Source organism: Dendrobates tinctorius, unplaced genomic scaffold (assembly GCF_039654945.1).
Source record: "Dendrobates tinctorius isolate UK_male_01 unplaced genomic scaffold, ASM3965494v1 ptg000040l, whole genome shotgun sequence".
NCBI lineage: Eukaryota > Metazoa > Chordata > Amphibia > Anura > Dendrobatidae > Dendrobates > Dendrobates tinctorius.
In genome coordinates, this window is record NW_027361708.1 from 1334386 (window position 1) to 1350252 (window position 15867).

The 15867-nt window shown below is 49.8% G+C and overlaps 1 protein-coding gene across 3 annotated transcripts in view; it reads left to right on the top strand.

Annotated features, from left to right (window-relative positions):
* Positions 1-15867, top strand: part of BMS1 (BMS1 ribosome biogenesis factor) — a 90975-nt gene that overhangs the window by 63428 nt on the left and 11680 nt on the right. For all 3 annotated transcript variants that reach the window (XM_073574771.1, XM_073574773.1, XM_073574774.1), the window contains exons 13-15: positions 1174-1255; positions 1363-1439; positions 10435-10617. In XM_073574771.1, the coding sequence (XP_073430872.1) occupies positions 1174-1255; positions 1363-1439; positions 10435-10617 (342 nt within the window). The remainder of the gene's footprint in view (positions 1-1173; positions 1256-1362; positions 1440-10434; positions 10618-15867) is intronic.

The window sequence follows — 15867 nt, forward strand, 5'->3', positions numbered from 1 at the left end:
GCACAGTGCCACCTCCTGCTAGAGTGATGGCTCCTTTGCCTGAAGTTACACATTATAGAGGTTTAGATCAACATGTGTCCAATGTTATAAGGGCACTTCATAAATAATATTTTTATTAATCACAATTTAAAAGAAATGCATTAAAAAGCAAAATGCCGTTATAGAGGCCATCAGTCAAGAAGGATGAGATGGTATTGGGCGGGGAATAGAGTTGGAGTGACAGAGGCTTCAGATCTACGATAGCTATTCAGTCTCATTTGCATATCAATTCCAACAGTGATTTCTCAGTAATGGAGGAACGGTCTGGCCATGTAATAAAGCTATTGCTAAACTTGTCTTTAAAATAGGTACATGTACTTATAAATAGTTTGGATGGGTAAAATCCTGCTAACGGACGCCCTTTGACTTCTATTGTCTGTGCCGGTTTATTTCGTGGCTATCAGGTCAGTATGGAAGCAAACACTGTTAGGACATTTTTCTCTCTAACCTTTCATAATAAAAGACAAGAGGACCTGAGCCTGACAACTAAATATGTACTAAATACCCTGACAAACGAGCACGTGGGATTTACTGAGGAGTCTAGGTGTGTTGTAGGGATTGGTGTGATCTCCCACCTGAGAATTACTTGTCATCAAGTACTACACTGAGTGGAGAGTAAACCTCTGCCATTTCTAAGGGCTCGGCTCCTTTTGTTCTCCCGTGTCTTAGGCTATGTGCACACGTTGCGGATTCCGCTGCGGTTTTTTCCGCTCGGAAACGCAGGTAAAACCGCAGGTAAAGTGACCTGCGGTTTTCCTGCGTTTTGGTCTGCGGTTTTGCCCTGCGGTTTCACACCTCTACTATGGTAGAGGTATGAAACCGCTGCGGAAACCGCACAAACAATTGACATGCTGCGGTTTGTAAACCGCAGCAAAACCGCTCGGAAAAAAACGCACCGTCAGCACAGCGTTTTTGAAACCCCATAGGGTTTCATTGTACTGTACTTGGTCAGCGGAACTGCTGCGTTTCCGCAGCGGCAAAACCGCTGCGGAAACGCAGCAGAAACCGCACCGTGTGCACACAGCCTTAGTCATTAGAAGGTATTGCCTAATCTATCACGCTTATAGCCATGTATGATGTCTACTATCTCCATAACAGATTGATTCCAGCTCACATTTGTTTTATGCTTGTCAGGTTATGGACTGCATTCGTGATTGCTTTGTCACTGGAAATTGGGAAGCAGAAAAGGATGCTGAAAAGCTGCTGCACGAAGATGGTAAAATCCATTTCATTCCTCTTATACCTGTTATCCGAGCAATATGTGACATCTGATCAACATACCACTTTTGAGTTACTTATTTTGCTATATCTATGTATTCTCAGAGGAGCTGTATGGTGATTTTGAAGATCTGGAGACAGGACAGGTGCATAAGGGCAAACCAGAGTCCCAGAAAGAGGAGGTAATGCATATTTAGCACGATGAATTGCTGTCATAGAGTTAACGCCTTTTTTAGTGGCCTCATCCGTGGCTGGACCACACTCCGTCTTCATAATGACTAGAAAATTGACCCTGGTGACCTATTTTTTTTTTTATCTTTTGCATTCAGTGGTTGTGTGCTTTCTACTAATTGATGGTTGCATATGTCATCTTATTATCAAACAATGTATCATAGGAGTGTGTGTCAAGTAAATAAGGGTCTTTTTTTGTGACTACATAGGAGTTGGGTTGGGAGGGAGTCATGCTGTGGCAATAATGAACAGAAGACGTGGTTGGTCTTCTGACTCCTTGAGAAAGTGGCTGCTAAAGCCGTGTGGGGGATTTGAAAATTAGGAATTGGTGGCTGCTCCGAGTAATGGGGTAAACGCAAGTGGGGGCTATGGCTCCCTGTGGGAAACTGAAGTGGAGTTGGGAAATAGTCTTTTCTATTAGAGGAAAGGGTGTGAGCAATTTAGAGACTACCACTAAGGCATCATTCAGACGTCTGTGATTTTTGACATACATAAGATGATCCAATGATAATCAGTCTTTGGACAGTGTCAGTTTTTCATCAGTTATTTTCAGAAATGAAAAAAATAAATAACAAAGCTTCTATCAATTACAGTGTTAATCACAGACAGTACATGTAATGGATTAAACACTGATGCCGTCCAAGTGCTGTCAGTGATTTTCATGGACCCTTAGACTTGTATGGGTAATCCGTGACTTGGATTAAAAACTGATATATATGTGTTTACTCTGTCGCCTCATTGGGGGACACAGAGCCATAGGTGTTATGCTGCTGTCCACTAGGAGGCGACACTATGCATAATCTGAAAAGATTAACTATGGCTCCTCCTCTGCAGTATACACCCCTGGACGGCGTCAGCCTTCTCCAGTTTTTGCTTAGTGTCGCAAGGAGGCACATTTTTTTTTTTTTTTTCTCTTCCGTTTTTTTTTTTTCGGAATACAGATGAAGAAAAGTGGGTCTCCAGCGAGATTCCCGGCATGGCTCCTTCCTTGGCCCCCTTTTTAGGGGTGCCCAGTTGAAGTGGAGACGGCTATTCCCCATGTCGCTCCTTCCCCAGTCCCTCGGGTACTGGTCCGAAGTTGAGACCCCCCCTCCTTCCCCAACCCCTTTTGGGGTCTGGGTTGAGGTCGAGGCGAGGATGAAGACCCCCTGACGGTGTCAGACGCACCCTCCCTAATCCCCCTCAGGGGGCATTAGGTTGATGCACCTTAAGTAGGGTCGGTGAATAGGTAGCACTCTGCACCAGGGACCCCAGACCAGCTGTGGGATCCTGCTGGGGCCGGGGGAGGGTGCAGGCAGACTTGACACAGCAGAGACAGGGCTTTCTGCGCCCCTGTCTCTGCAGCAGCAGCGGCTCCATAGCGCTTCAGAGGGACCCCCCCAAACAGGAACCGCTACCCCTGCTGTCCCCACCGCTAGCCAGTCGCCCATTCTGGGTGGGTCTGGTGCAGATCCGACCCCCTCCCGGACTACCGCGCTGCCCTGGAGCCCTCCTGGGCGTCAGACCTCTAATTGAGACCGCGGCTTCGGCCTAGCTGAAGCCGCCGCCTTTTCTCCGCCCCCCCCGGCCCGCCCCCCGGATGACTAAGATGACACTCTATAGTGTCATAGAAGGGGCGGATCAAGGCAGAAAGGGCGCGCTTCTACATAGCCCAGCGCGCCCATTTCATCTCTCCGCCCCCTCCTTCCTCTCCTCAGCGTCCCGGTGGCCATTTCTTTTTTTTTTTTTTTTTTTGGCTGCAGGCATATCTGACAACGGTCGCCTCCAGCAAGAAGGAGAACCACCGCAGTCTCCGGGGGGCACAGAACTGTGAATTGTCGGCGCTGGACCTAGGGGCACTGGTGGGGTAAGATCACAGCTGGGTTCTCTTTACTCAGCTGTGAATCCATATTACCTATAAGGCTCTCTGTGGGTTCCCTCTGCGTAGCCACCCCTGTAGGATCCCTGATAGCCAGCCTCTGTGCACTATGCCGGGCTCAAGAAAGAACCAGGCAGGAATGTTTCTATGCATTCTGCACAGCCTGCAAAGCCACTCTCTCCAGTAGCAGCACGTATCCGCACTGCCGGGATTGCATCCAGAACTCTGGGTCAGAACCCCAGGAAGTCCCTACCAACGCTTCAGTGTCGGATACCACACCAGAATGGGCTACTCAGATGTCGCAGTCTATGACACAGTCCATAGATAACTTAACCGCTACATTGCTGCAAGCTCTGCAGGGTCGTGTCTCTGCTACAGTGTTGACCATAAGTATTGACACCCCTGCAATTCTGTCAGATAATACTCAGTTTCTTCCTGAAAATGATTGCAAACACAAATTCTTTGGTATTATTATCTTCATTTAATTTGTCTTAAATGAAAAAACACAAAAAGAATTGTCCTAAAGCCAAATTGGATATAATTCCACACCAAACATAAAAAAGAGGGTGGACAAAAGTATTGGCACTGTTCGAAAAATCATGTGATGCTTCTCTAATTTGTGTAATTAACAGCACCTGTAACTTACCTGTGGCACCTAACAGGTGTGGGCAATAACTAAATCACACTTGCAGCCAGTTGACATGGATTAAAGTTGACTCAACCTTTGTCCTGTGTCCTTGTGTGTACCACATTGAGCATGGAGAAAAGAAAGAAGACCAAAGAACTGTCTGAGGACTTGAGAAACCAAATTGTGAGGAAGCATGAGCAATATCAAGGCTACAAGTCCATCTCCAAAGACCAGAATGTTCCTCTGTCTACCGTGCGCAGTGTCATCAAGAAGTTTAAAGCCCATGGCACTGTGGCTAACCTCCCTAGATGTGGATGGAAAAGAAAAATTGACAAGAGATTTCAACCCAAGATTGTGCGGATGTTGGATAAAGAACCTCGACTAACATCCAAACAAGTTCAAGCTGCCCTGCAGTCCGAGGGTACAACAGTGTCAACCCGTACTATCCGTCGGCGTCTGAATGAAAAGGGACTGTATGTAGGAGACCCAGGAAGACCCCACTTCTTACCCCGAGACATAAAAAAGCCAGGCTGGAGTTTGCCAAAACTTACCTGAAAAAGCCTAAAACGTTTTGGAAGAATGCTCTCTGGTCAGATGAGACAAAAGTAGAGCTTTTTGGGCAAAGGCATCAACATAGAGTTTACAGGAGAAAAAAAGAGGCATTCAAAGAAAAGAACACGGTCCCTACAGTCAAACATGGCGGAGGTTCCCTGATGTTTTGGGGTTGCTTTGCTGCCTCTGCCACTGGACTGCTTGACCGTGTGCATGGCATTATGAAGTCAGAACACTACCAACAAATTTTGCAGCATAATGTAGGGCCCAGTGTGAGAAAGCTGGGTCTCCCTCAGAGGTCATGGGTCTTTCAGCAGGTCAATGACCCAAAAGACACTTCAGAAAGCACTAGAAAATGGTTTGAGAGAAAGCACTGGAGACTTCTAAGGTGGCCAGCAATGAGTCCAGACCTGAATCCCATAGAACACCTGTGGAGAGATCTAAAAATGGCAGTTTGGAGAAGGTACCCTTCAAATATCAGGGACCTGGATCAGTTTGCCAAAGAAGAATGGTCTAAAATTCCAGCAGAGCATTGTAAGAAACGCATTGATGGTTACCGGAAGCGGTTGGTCGCAGTTATTTTGGCTAAAGGTTGTGCAACCAAGTATTAGGCTGAGGGTGCCAATACTTTTGTCTGGCCCATTTTTGGAGTTTTGTGTGAAATGATCAATGTTTTGCTTTTTGCTTCATTCTCTTTTGTGTTTTTTCATTTAAAACAAATTAAATGAAGATAATAATACCAAAGAATTTGTGTTTGCAATCATTTTCAGGAAGAAACTGAGTATTATCTGACAGAATTGCAGGGGTGTCAATACTTTTGGCCAACACTGTATGAACGTTACCCAGCAAACGGACAGCTTGTCTCAGGAACATGCTGTTTCCGACTCTCACAGACGTAAGCGGACCCACAGGTCGTGATCACCTGAGTCGTCCTATAGCACACATTCCAGGTCTCCTAGGCAGTCCCCCTATCAGAGATAGACAATGCAGTTCACCACAGAGATCCCCTACCACAGAAGACCTCTGCCCCAGATCGCCCACCAGGGAACACCTTAGCGATACACAGGATTCGGAAGGCATCTGTGACTCCGACTCAGACAACGGAACGGAGAGGTCCGTGGTACCTTGTCCCTCTACAATACAGCGCTAGTTGAGGACATAATCTCTGCCATCCTTCGGGTGCTGGAATTTTCAGATCCAGCCCCAGAACATAAGATTTGCTTTGAAAGTGTTCTGAAACCGCCTAAGGTCTTCCTTAATCACCATGAGTTTCAAATGATACTTACTAAGCAGTTTTCGCAGCCTGAGAAAAAATTTGCCAATCGCAAATATTTGGTAGCGAAGTACCCCTTCCTACAGAAGGACACCAAAGAGTGGACAGATCCACCCAAAGTGGACCCCCGTTATCTAGACTAGCAGCACAGACCCTACTCTCACTGCCAAATAGCTCAACCCTCAGGGACGCAGCAGACCGGCAAGTAGAACGCATGGCTCGTTCCATTTTCGAAGAGGCAGGGACCTCCCTGGCCCCTGCGTTCGCTTCAGTTTGGGCGGCCAAGGCCATCCTGGCTTGGGCCAAAAAACTGCAGGAGGGTCTTCAAGCTTCAAATACCGGGCTCTCGGACCAAGCGGTTCAAATAGCAGTGGTAGCAGACTACATGCTTCATGCAGCCCTAGACTCAGCAAGAGGTCTAGCGGGGATAGCGGCAAACGCCATTACGATTCGGCGTATCCTCTGGCTGCGAGAAGGGAAAGTGGATGCGGCCTCAAAGAAGTCCCTCATGCATCTTCCGTACCTTAGTGGAAGGCTTTTCGGCGAAAAGTTGGACACAATGATATCCAATGCCACTGGGGGTAAGAGTACCTCTCTCCCTCAACTGAAACCTAAACGCACGTTTAAACCGAGAAACCAAACACGATTCCGATCCTTTCGGAACTCTTCGGGCTGGTCCGTCTCGCGCCCAGCGCAGAATCGTAACCGCTCTCCACGCAGGGACAACCCACGGACGGCGCAGAGACCGGACAGGACTTGGCAGTCGAAAGCAGGCCAAGCGAAACCCATGGGAGGAAAACCTCAGAACTTTGCTTCATCATGACTCACGAACTCCGGAAGACATCCCACCAGTAGGCGGGTGACTTCTACTCTTTCAGCAAGTCTGGCTGCCTATTACACAAGACAGGTGGGTCAGGGAAATAGTGTCTTCCGGATACAAGATAGAGTTCACTTACACTCCACCGAACCGGTTCTTCCTCTCTATTCCACCAACACCATCAGACAAGGCTCGTGCCTTCCACCAAGCGGTCTCCTCTCTCCTTCAAGCAGGAGTCGTAGTACCAGTTCCCGCGAACGAAAGGTTCCGAGGGTTCTGCTCCAATCTATTTGTAGTTCCCAAGAAAGGAGGCAGCGTCCGGCCCATGCTAGACCTAAAACAGCTCAACAAATATGTACGGGTCCGTCATTTCCGCATGGAGTCCCTCCTGTCCTTCATAACATCCATGGAGCAGGGAGAATACCTTGCCTCCATAGACATACAAGACGCATATCTGCACATACCAATTGCTCCCGCCCATCAAAGGTTTTTCAGGTTCGCGATCAACCAAAACCACTACCAGATTGTCGCTCTCCCGTTCGGACTCGCCACGGCTCCAAGAACATTTACCAAGGTCATGGCAGCCACCATGGACGTTCTACACTCCAGAGGCATTCTAGTCGTTCCGTACCTGGACGACCTTCTCATCAAGTCTTCCACCTTCAAGGACTGCGAGGTCAGTGTCTCAATCACAATAGACACACTGAGTTGTCTGGGACAGTTAGTCAACCTACAAAAATCATCGGCTACCCCGAGTCAGACTCTAACTTTCCTGGGGATGTTATTCAACACCTCCAGGGGTCTGGTGCTCCTTCCCAAGGACAAGACACTGGCCCTCCGTCTGGGAGTTCGCAAACTCCTCCGCAATCCTCCCCGATCTCTCCGGTTTGCCATGAGAGTCCTCGGCAGGATGGCAGCAGCAATGGAGGCAGTGCCATTTGCCCAGTTTCACCTCGGGCCTCTTCAACTAGCCATCCTCAAATCTTGGGACAGGAACCCCTTCTCCCTCGACAGGGAGTTCCGGTTGACATCGTCAACCAGGAGGTCCCTACATTGGTGGCTCAAGCCAACTTCACTTGCAAGAGGAAAACCCTTTCTCTCAGGTCAATGGAAGGTCCTCACAACCGATGCAAGCCTGACAGGTTGGGGCGCGGTGCACCTACATCACAGGGCACAAGGCAAGTGGTCACCAATGGAAGCGACCTTGCCCATCAATATCCTCGAAATCCGGGCCATCTTCCTGGCACTGAGAACCTTTCATCACTTGCTTGCAGCCTCTCACATACGGATACAGTCGGACAATGCCACGGCGGTGGCATATGTGAATCACCAAGGCGGGACCCGCAGCGCCCATGCGATGAGAGAAGTGGCACTTATCCTCCACTGGGCGGAAGACACGAGGTCGGTACTCTCTGTGGTCCACATTCCGGGTGTGGAAAACTGGGAAACCGACTTCCTCAGCAGGCAAGGAATGGACTCGGGGGAGTGGTCTCTCTACCCCGAAATTTTTTATCAGATCTGTCAACGCTGGGGAACCTCGGATGTGGACCTAATGGCATCCCATCTCAATGCCAAGGTCTCCAATTTCATGGCCAGGACACACGACCCGCGGTCGCTTGGAGCGGATGCCCTGGTCCAGGACTGGACCCCAGTTCAAGCTCCTGTACATTTTTCCACCCCTCCCCCTGATCTCCAGGGTCGTGAGGAAGATCAAACAAGAGGGAGTTCCAACCATCCAGATCGCGCCGGACTGGCCCAGACGTACATGGTACGCCGACATCGTACAACTTACAGCAGACGCCTCCTGGCGTCTCCCCGACCGTCACGACCTTCTGTCACAAGGTCCGTTCTACCATCAGAATTCAGGGGCTCTCAATTTGACGGCATGGCCCTTGAAACCTGGATTCTAACCCAGGCAGGGTTCTCACCGGATGTCATTGCGACCATGATCAGGACAAGGAAGCCAGCCTCAGCCAAGATTTATTATCGTACCTGGAGAGCTTTCTTTTCCTGGTGCGAATCTCACGGACAGGTCCCACTCCCTTATTCCCTCCCGAAGGTACTAGGTTTCCTTCAATAGGGCCTAGACGCCAAGCTATCCCTAGGCTCGCTTAAGAGTCAGGTGTCAGCGCTTTCAGTCCTTTTTCAAAGGCGCATTGCTACCAAACCGCAAGTAAGGACTTTTCTCCAGGGAGTTTCACGATTTGGTTCCCCCCTACAGACGTCCACTGGAAACGTGGGACCTCAACCTGGTCCTGACAGCATTACAGGCACCACCCTTCGAACCCCTTAAAGAAGTCCCGCTCTGCATTCTGTTACAGAAAGTGTTTTTTCTAGTGGAAATCACGTCGCTACGCAGAGTGTCTGAATTGTCAGCACTTTCCTGCAGACGGCCTTTTTTAGCTTTTCACCAGGACAAGGTGGTTCTCCGTAGTGCACCAGCCTTCCTTCCGAAGGTTGTGTCCACCTTTCACCTCAATGAGGAAATCTCACTGCCATCCCTTGTTCCGGTTCATAGAGAGGAGAAGGCTCTGCATATGCTTGACCTCGTCAGAGCATTGCGGATTTACGTGTCCAGGACTGCACCCTTCCGGAAGTCTGATTCCCTCTTCATTCTTCCGGAAGGTGGTTGCAAGGGCCTGCCGGCTTCCAAGGCTACCCTTGCTAGGTGGATCAAGTCCACCATACATGAGGCCTACCGGCTTAACAGCTTAACAGTTCCCCTCTTCCGGCCGGTATCACGGCACACTCTACACGGGCAGTAGGGGCCTCCTGGGCCATTTGGCACCAGGCTTCGGCACAACAAGTGTGCAAGGCGGCCACTTGGACTAGCCTACACACGTTTACGAAACACTACAGTGTTCATACCCAGTCCTCAGTGGACGCGAGCCTGGGTATACTGGTTCTGCAGGCGGCAGTGCCCCAAGTTTAGGGTCCTGCTAGCACAATATTCGTCCTTTGCTTCCCACCCAGGGACTGCTTTGGGACGTCCCATGGTTCTGTGTCCCCCAATGAGGCGACAGAGTAAAGGAGATTTTTGTGTACTCACCGTAAAATCTCTTTCTCTTAGCCTCTAATTGGGGGACACCGCTCCCACCCTGTTGCCCCTTCGGGCCGTTGTTACGGTTGGGTTCTCATATTGTTCTTTGAGCCTGTATATAGTAGCCTTCTTACAGGCATGATTATGTTGTTTCTGTTATGTTCCTCCTAATGCTTTTGTGCAGAACTGGAAAAGGCTGACGCCGTCCAGGGGTGTATACTGCAGAGGAGGAGCCATAGTTAATCTTTTTCAGATTATGCATAGTGTCGCCTCCTAGTGGACGGCAGCATAACACCCATGGTTCTGTGTCCCCCAATTAGAGGCTAAGAGAAAGAGATTTTACGGTGAGTACACAAAAATATCCTTTTTTTTTTATGTGGACACATGGTCTACAAAAGAATACAGGTATGTGACTAGTACCATAGACTTTATTGTGTTTGTTCTTTCTGTGAAATCATGGATAGAACACATACGTAAAAGTGGATGTCTGAATGGGGCCTTAGGCGATGCTTTACTCTGGTGGGCACATAATCTTGGATAATGTACTGGGTGTAAAGTGTTAAAAAAAAAAACACCCTCAAGACTATGCTTGCTCACAGTGGTTCTGTAGTGCATTTTCTGGGTTTATTAAACATGAAAAAAAACTCCTAAACTTTGTGTGGACACAGCCTTATATCATATTTTTGCTTGTCCCCAAACTTGTGGAGAGTGCTCAAAACATAAAACTTTGTCTGCCGTGTTCGCTTACCTGACTTCCCCATATGTATTGTATTTGCAGTCTGAAGAGGAGGGTGAGGAGGGAGGTGATGATAAAGCCGCTCCAGCAGAGGAAGAAAACACAAAGCAGCGGCTGGAGAAAAAGAAGAAGCTCAAGGAACGCTTCAACATGGAGTATGATGATGGAGATGCTGATCCTACGTATTTTGATGACCTGAAAGAAGAGATGCAGAAGCAAGCAGAGGTCGGTGAAAAATAAAGGTTTTTTGGTCACTTAAAGAGCAACTGAACTGTTTAATCTTTTTTATATATAATGTGATATATATCTATATCTCATTTATTATATATTTATTACCTTTTACTGCCCTTTTTATTACAGGAAAATCTGTGAGGTTCCACGTTCGGAGATCCCTGCCAATTGCTCAAAACTCAGTCTCTGCCTTGTGTCCATACTCAGGCAGGGTCTATTCGCTCCGGTCTCCTGAACTGCACATATCTCACAGGTGATGTGATGTGAGCAATTGGTGGGGGTCTCATGACCCAGACCTCCACTGATCAGATCTTGCAATTAAAAGGGCAGTAAAATATTAAACATTTTTTTTATAAAGGTTTACTTACTTTTTAAAAACTCTTTGTGAAAAGGCAAGCGTATGTTTATCAAAGTATGACTTTACAGGCTATGTGCACATGTTGAGTATTGCCAGCAGATTTTTCTGCAGTCAAAAAGTGTTGGCAGGAATAACACTGCATAAAAGATGCACGTTTTTTGTGTTTTCTTTTTTACTTGTTTTAACATGCATTGTTTACCTCACACATTTTCAATGGCTGAAAAACGCTGCAAAACACTGAAAGAATTTGACATTCTACAAATTTGAAAAATCTTTGGTTCAAATCTGCAGGGAAAAAGTAGGCATAATGAGCACGGGATTTAAAAAAAAAAAAATCGCATTCACTTTGCTGCTACTGTAAAACGCTGTTTTTTTCCGCTGCAAAACCCATGGCAATAATGCGTGTGAACAAGCCCTTATATTATAAATCTACTTTCTTTATCGCCTTATTGGGGGACACAGAATACCATGGGTGTATGCTGCTGCTGCTAGGAGGCTGACACTATGCAAAAACAAGAAAATTAGCTCCTCCACGGCAGTATACACCCACCGACAGGCACCAAGCACCTCAGTTTGTGCTTAGTGTCTGTAGGAGGCGGACCGGGATCTCCCCAGATCCGCAGTTATTAATCCAATTTTTCCTTTCAGGGTTTAGTTTGAACTTTTTAATCCTTTCTTCTTTTATCTTTTAGGTTTTTTCCGTTGGGAAACAGGGTATACTTATCACCCTCATTTCCTATATCATGCGGCTGAGCGAGCAGTGTGGTGTCACCCACATCGCAACTCTCAGTACCGCAGGCAGGACTTTTCCCTATCACCTTCCGGTGATAAGGGTTGTGGACAGGTGGCTGGTCCTTGCCGAATCCCCCTCCTCACCCCTCTCTCGGGACAGGGCTGAGAGGAAGACGGCGATCGCAGGTGGTTCAAGCCGTCTTCTGCAGGATGCGGGTACCGAGGACTCCCTTCCCCCCAGCGGCCTGCCGTTTCCCCGTGGGCCCCTGTGGTCATCCTCTTCAGGCATAGGCATAGTGCATGGGAGAAGTTGGACCTTGGGATTACAGGTCCACAGTTTTTGAATCTCCCGCCCTTTCTGCCTGCCGCGCGCTCACACAGCTGTTTGCGTCCCTTCCCTTCCCCTTTTCTAGTCAGGGAGACTCTGGGGATCCCTTCACTCACCGCAGCAGCGTCGCAAGCAGGGGACCGCTGTCATATTGCTTCCTGAGCGCGGTATGTCGGGGTAGGCATGGGGTTGCGGCGCCGTCACTTTTACTTTCACTTTCCCCTCAGCGAGGGGAATTTCTCTGCTCCCTCCTCCCTTCCTGAGCGCGCTCTTTTCAGCGCGCCTTTTCTAGCCCATCACAGGGCTTCTTTCTCTTTGAGATGCCAGCCTCCCCTTTCTGCCATGCCCTCTCCGTCGCCGTTAGCTAATCACAGCGCAGCCGCTAAGCTCCGCCCCCATCTTCCAGCACCAGGATTTCCTGGGTTTTCACTACCTTCCTGCGCTGCTTGGGGGACATTCGGCGTTTCTTCTGCTGCTCGCACAGAATCTCGGTAGGCTCGGCTCTGAGGCAAGGATTAGCTCTCCTCGGCAGTTATTCCCTAATTTCTGTGGCCATTCAGTGCAGTTTACTTATGCCCAACCCTTCAGGGGATCTCTGCTTCAGGCCCACCGCTACCTATTACGCCTGTGCACGCTGTAAAAAGAAGTGGGCATCGGGTCGGTCGTCCCCATTCTGCCCCCCCTGCAGTCCTTCAAATATGTCAGCATCTCAGGAACGCACAGAGTCCCGGGCGGAGGGCGCTCTTCCCTCCTCTCTCCCCCCGGAGTGGGCCGTTACAATGTCACAGTCTGTTTCTGACTTGACAAAAGTATCACAGTCGCTGGTCCAGGTCCTAGAACGATTACCTCAGCTATCCTCAGCCACCTCTGCCCCGACCGCCTCTCGGGGTGAGTCGTCCGCACCTGACCGCGACCTTCAGAGAGACAGACAGGGAAGGACTTCTAGGAAGCGGGCTCTGTCCACTTCGTCTTCGAGCTCGCAGGGCCCTTCCGCTCCCAGGCCTCCTTCTCCTTCCTCGGATGACAGCCTTCAGTCAGGCGATGATTCTCATTCGGAAGCTAGCTCAGAGGGGAACAGCGTTTCTAAAACGCGGGACATGGTCGATAGTCTTATTGCAGCTATCTTCCAAACACTAAAGCTTAAACAGGATGAGGCTCCAGCTCAGGAAAGCTCGGTTCTCCTTAGACGAGCCAGACCTCCGTCCTGAACCTTTCCCAATCACAACGATTTCGATACTACCTTATCCAAACACTGGTAGCGCCCTGAGCAACGTTTCTCAGGCCGCAAGTATTTGGACGTTTTCTGTACCCCTTTGACGCAGAACTGCTCTCAAAGTGGTCCAAGGCTCCAGAGGTAGATCCTCCAGTATCCCGGATAGCCTCTAAAACGGTGCTCTCTCTGCCAGACGGGGCATCGCTCAAAGATCCTACTGACAGGCAGATTGAATCTCTGGCTAGGTCTATCTTTGAGGCATCTGGCGCCTCTCTGCCCTATTTTCGCATCCGCCTGGGTGGCGAAGGTCATTTCCACTTGGGCAAAAATTCTTCGCAGAGGCATCTTAGCGTCAGCTCCTCGAGACGAATTGGCAGATCTTGCAGATCAGATTAACCAGGCGGGAAAATACCTTTTGGCCGCCTCCTTGGACGCGGCCGGCTGCGTAGCAAGGGCTAACAGCAACATAGTAGCTGTACGCCGAGTCCTTTGACTAAAGTCATGGAATGCGGACACTACTTCGAAAAAGTCGCTTACCAATCTGCCATTCCATGGCTCTAGGCTCTTTGGAGCAAAGCTGGATCAGATAATTTCCGATGCCACTGGAGGTAAAAGTACTTCGCTTCCCCAGTCTCGACCAAAACGTCCCTTCAACAGAAGGGGGTTTCGACCATTCAGGCCCTTTCGTCCCTTCTCTGCCACGGAGAGAGCCACTCAACAGGATCGGCCGCCTGCCACCAGGGAGCGGGATCAGAGGAAACCTTCCTACAAACCCGCTCCTCGCTGGAGATCTAGAGGACAATATTCCAGATCTGCAGGAGCCAATTCCGGCAGATTTTCGTCTAAGTGACGGGTCACCCCCACCTGGAATTTCTTCCAGGGTGGGCGGCAGACTTTGCTTTTTCGCGGATGCTTGGCTGTCCGTTGTAGACGACGCTTGGGTCAGAGAACTCGTCGCATCCGGTTACAAAATCGAATTTGCTTCACTCCCGAACAGACGGTTTTTCCGGTCTCGGCCTCCGCGACAGCGGGCCCAGATTCCGGGTTTTCTGCAGGCCATTTCCTCCCCTCTTTCCGCCGGAGTCATTGTTCCCGTTCCCTCAGACGAACGGTTTTCCGGGTTCTACTCCAATCTCTTTGTAGTCCCGAAGAAAGACGGCTCTCTTCGTCCTATTCTGGACCTCAAATTGCTCAATCGCCACGTGAAGATTCTTCATTTCAGGATGGAGTCTCTTCGGTCGGTGATTGCTTCCATGGAGCCCGGGGAATTTCTCTGCTCGGTGGACATTCAGGATGCCTATCTGCACATTCCAATATGTGTGCAACATCAGAAGTATCTTCGATTTGCGTTTCAGGGAGACCACTTTCAGTTCACAGCTCTCCCTTTCGGCCTAGCTTCAGTGCCCCGGGTTTTCACGAAGGTGATGGCGACCGTCAAGGCCATCCTTCGCTCCAGAGGGATCCTCATCATCCCTTATCTAGACGATCTTTTGATCAAGGGTTCGTCTCGCCAGGACTGTCTCCGGAGCCTTCAGATAACCCTGGACACTCTCAGCCGCCTAGGTTGGCTGGTCAACAAGGAGAAGTCCATTCTGATCCCCACCCAGCGTCTGACCTTTCTGGGTATGGAATTCGACACGGAGCTAGCCCGTGTTTTTCTTCCAAAGGAAAAATTTACAACTCTGTCCAAGGGCATCAGAACTCTCAAGAGGCCTGCTCCCATTCCCATTCGGTTCTGCATGAAGGTCCTGGGGAAGATGGTGGCCTCCATGGAAGCAGTGCCCTTTGCGCAGTTTCACCTTCGCCCCCTCCAGCTGTCTCTGCTTTCAGCCTCGGACAAGACCACGAGGTCCTTGGACCGTCCTATTCGGCTTCCTCTCAGAGTGAGGCAGTCTCTCACTTGGTGGCTACAGCCAGCGTCAGTTCTCCAAGGGAGGTCCTTCCTTCCGCCTCAGTGGCGAATCATCACCACCGATGCGAGCCTTCTAGGATGGGGAGCCGTGTTCCATCAGAAAGCGGCCCAAGGCCGCTGGAAGCCACAGGAGTCTCTCCTTCCAATCAATCTTTTAGAGATCAGGGCAATTTTCCTGGCCCTTCTTCACTGGCAGCCCCTCTTCTCCGGCAAGCCGGTCCGTATTCAGTCGGACAACGCCATGGCCGTGGCGTACATAAGCCATCAGGGGGGCACGCGCAGCAAACAAGTAATGTCAGAAGTGGCCAAGATATTCCGCTGGGCAGAACGTTACGTTCCGACGATCTCCGCCGTCCATATTCCAGGGGTGGAAAATTGGGCAGCCGACTTTCTGAGTCGCCAGGGCCTAGCGTCCGGCGAATGGTCCCTACACCCCGCGGTTTTCTCTCAGATATGCGACCGTTGGGGCACCCCGGATGTCGATCTCATGGCATCTCGGATGAACCACAAGGTGCCGCAGTTCGTAGCCAGGCCCAGGGACCCTCTAGCCGTCGCATGCGACGCACTGGTGACTCCGTGGTCCCAGTTTCAACTTCCGTATCTGTTCCCGCCTCTGGCACTGATCCCTCGGGTGGTCAAAAAGATAAAATCGGAAGGCGTACCAGTGATTCTAGTCGCTCCAGATTGGCCAAGACGGCCTT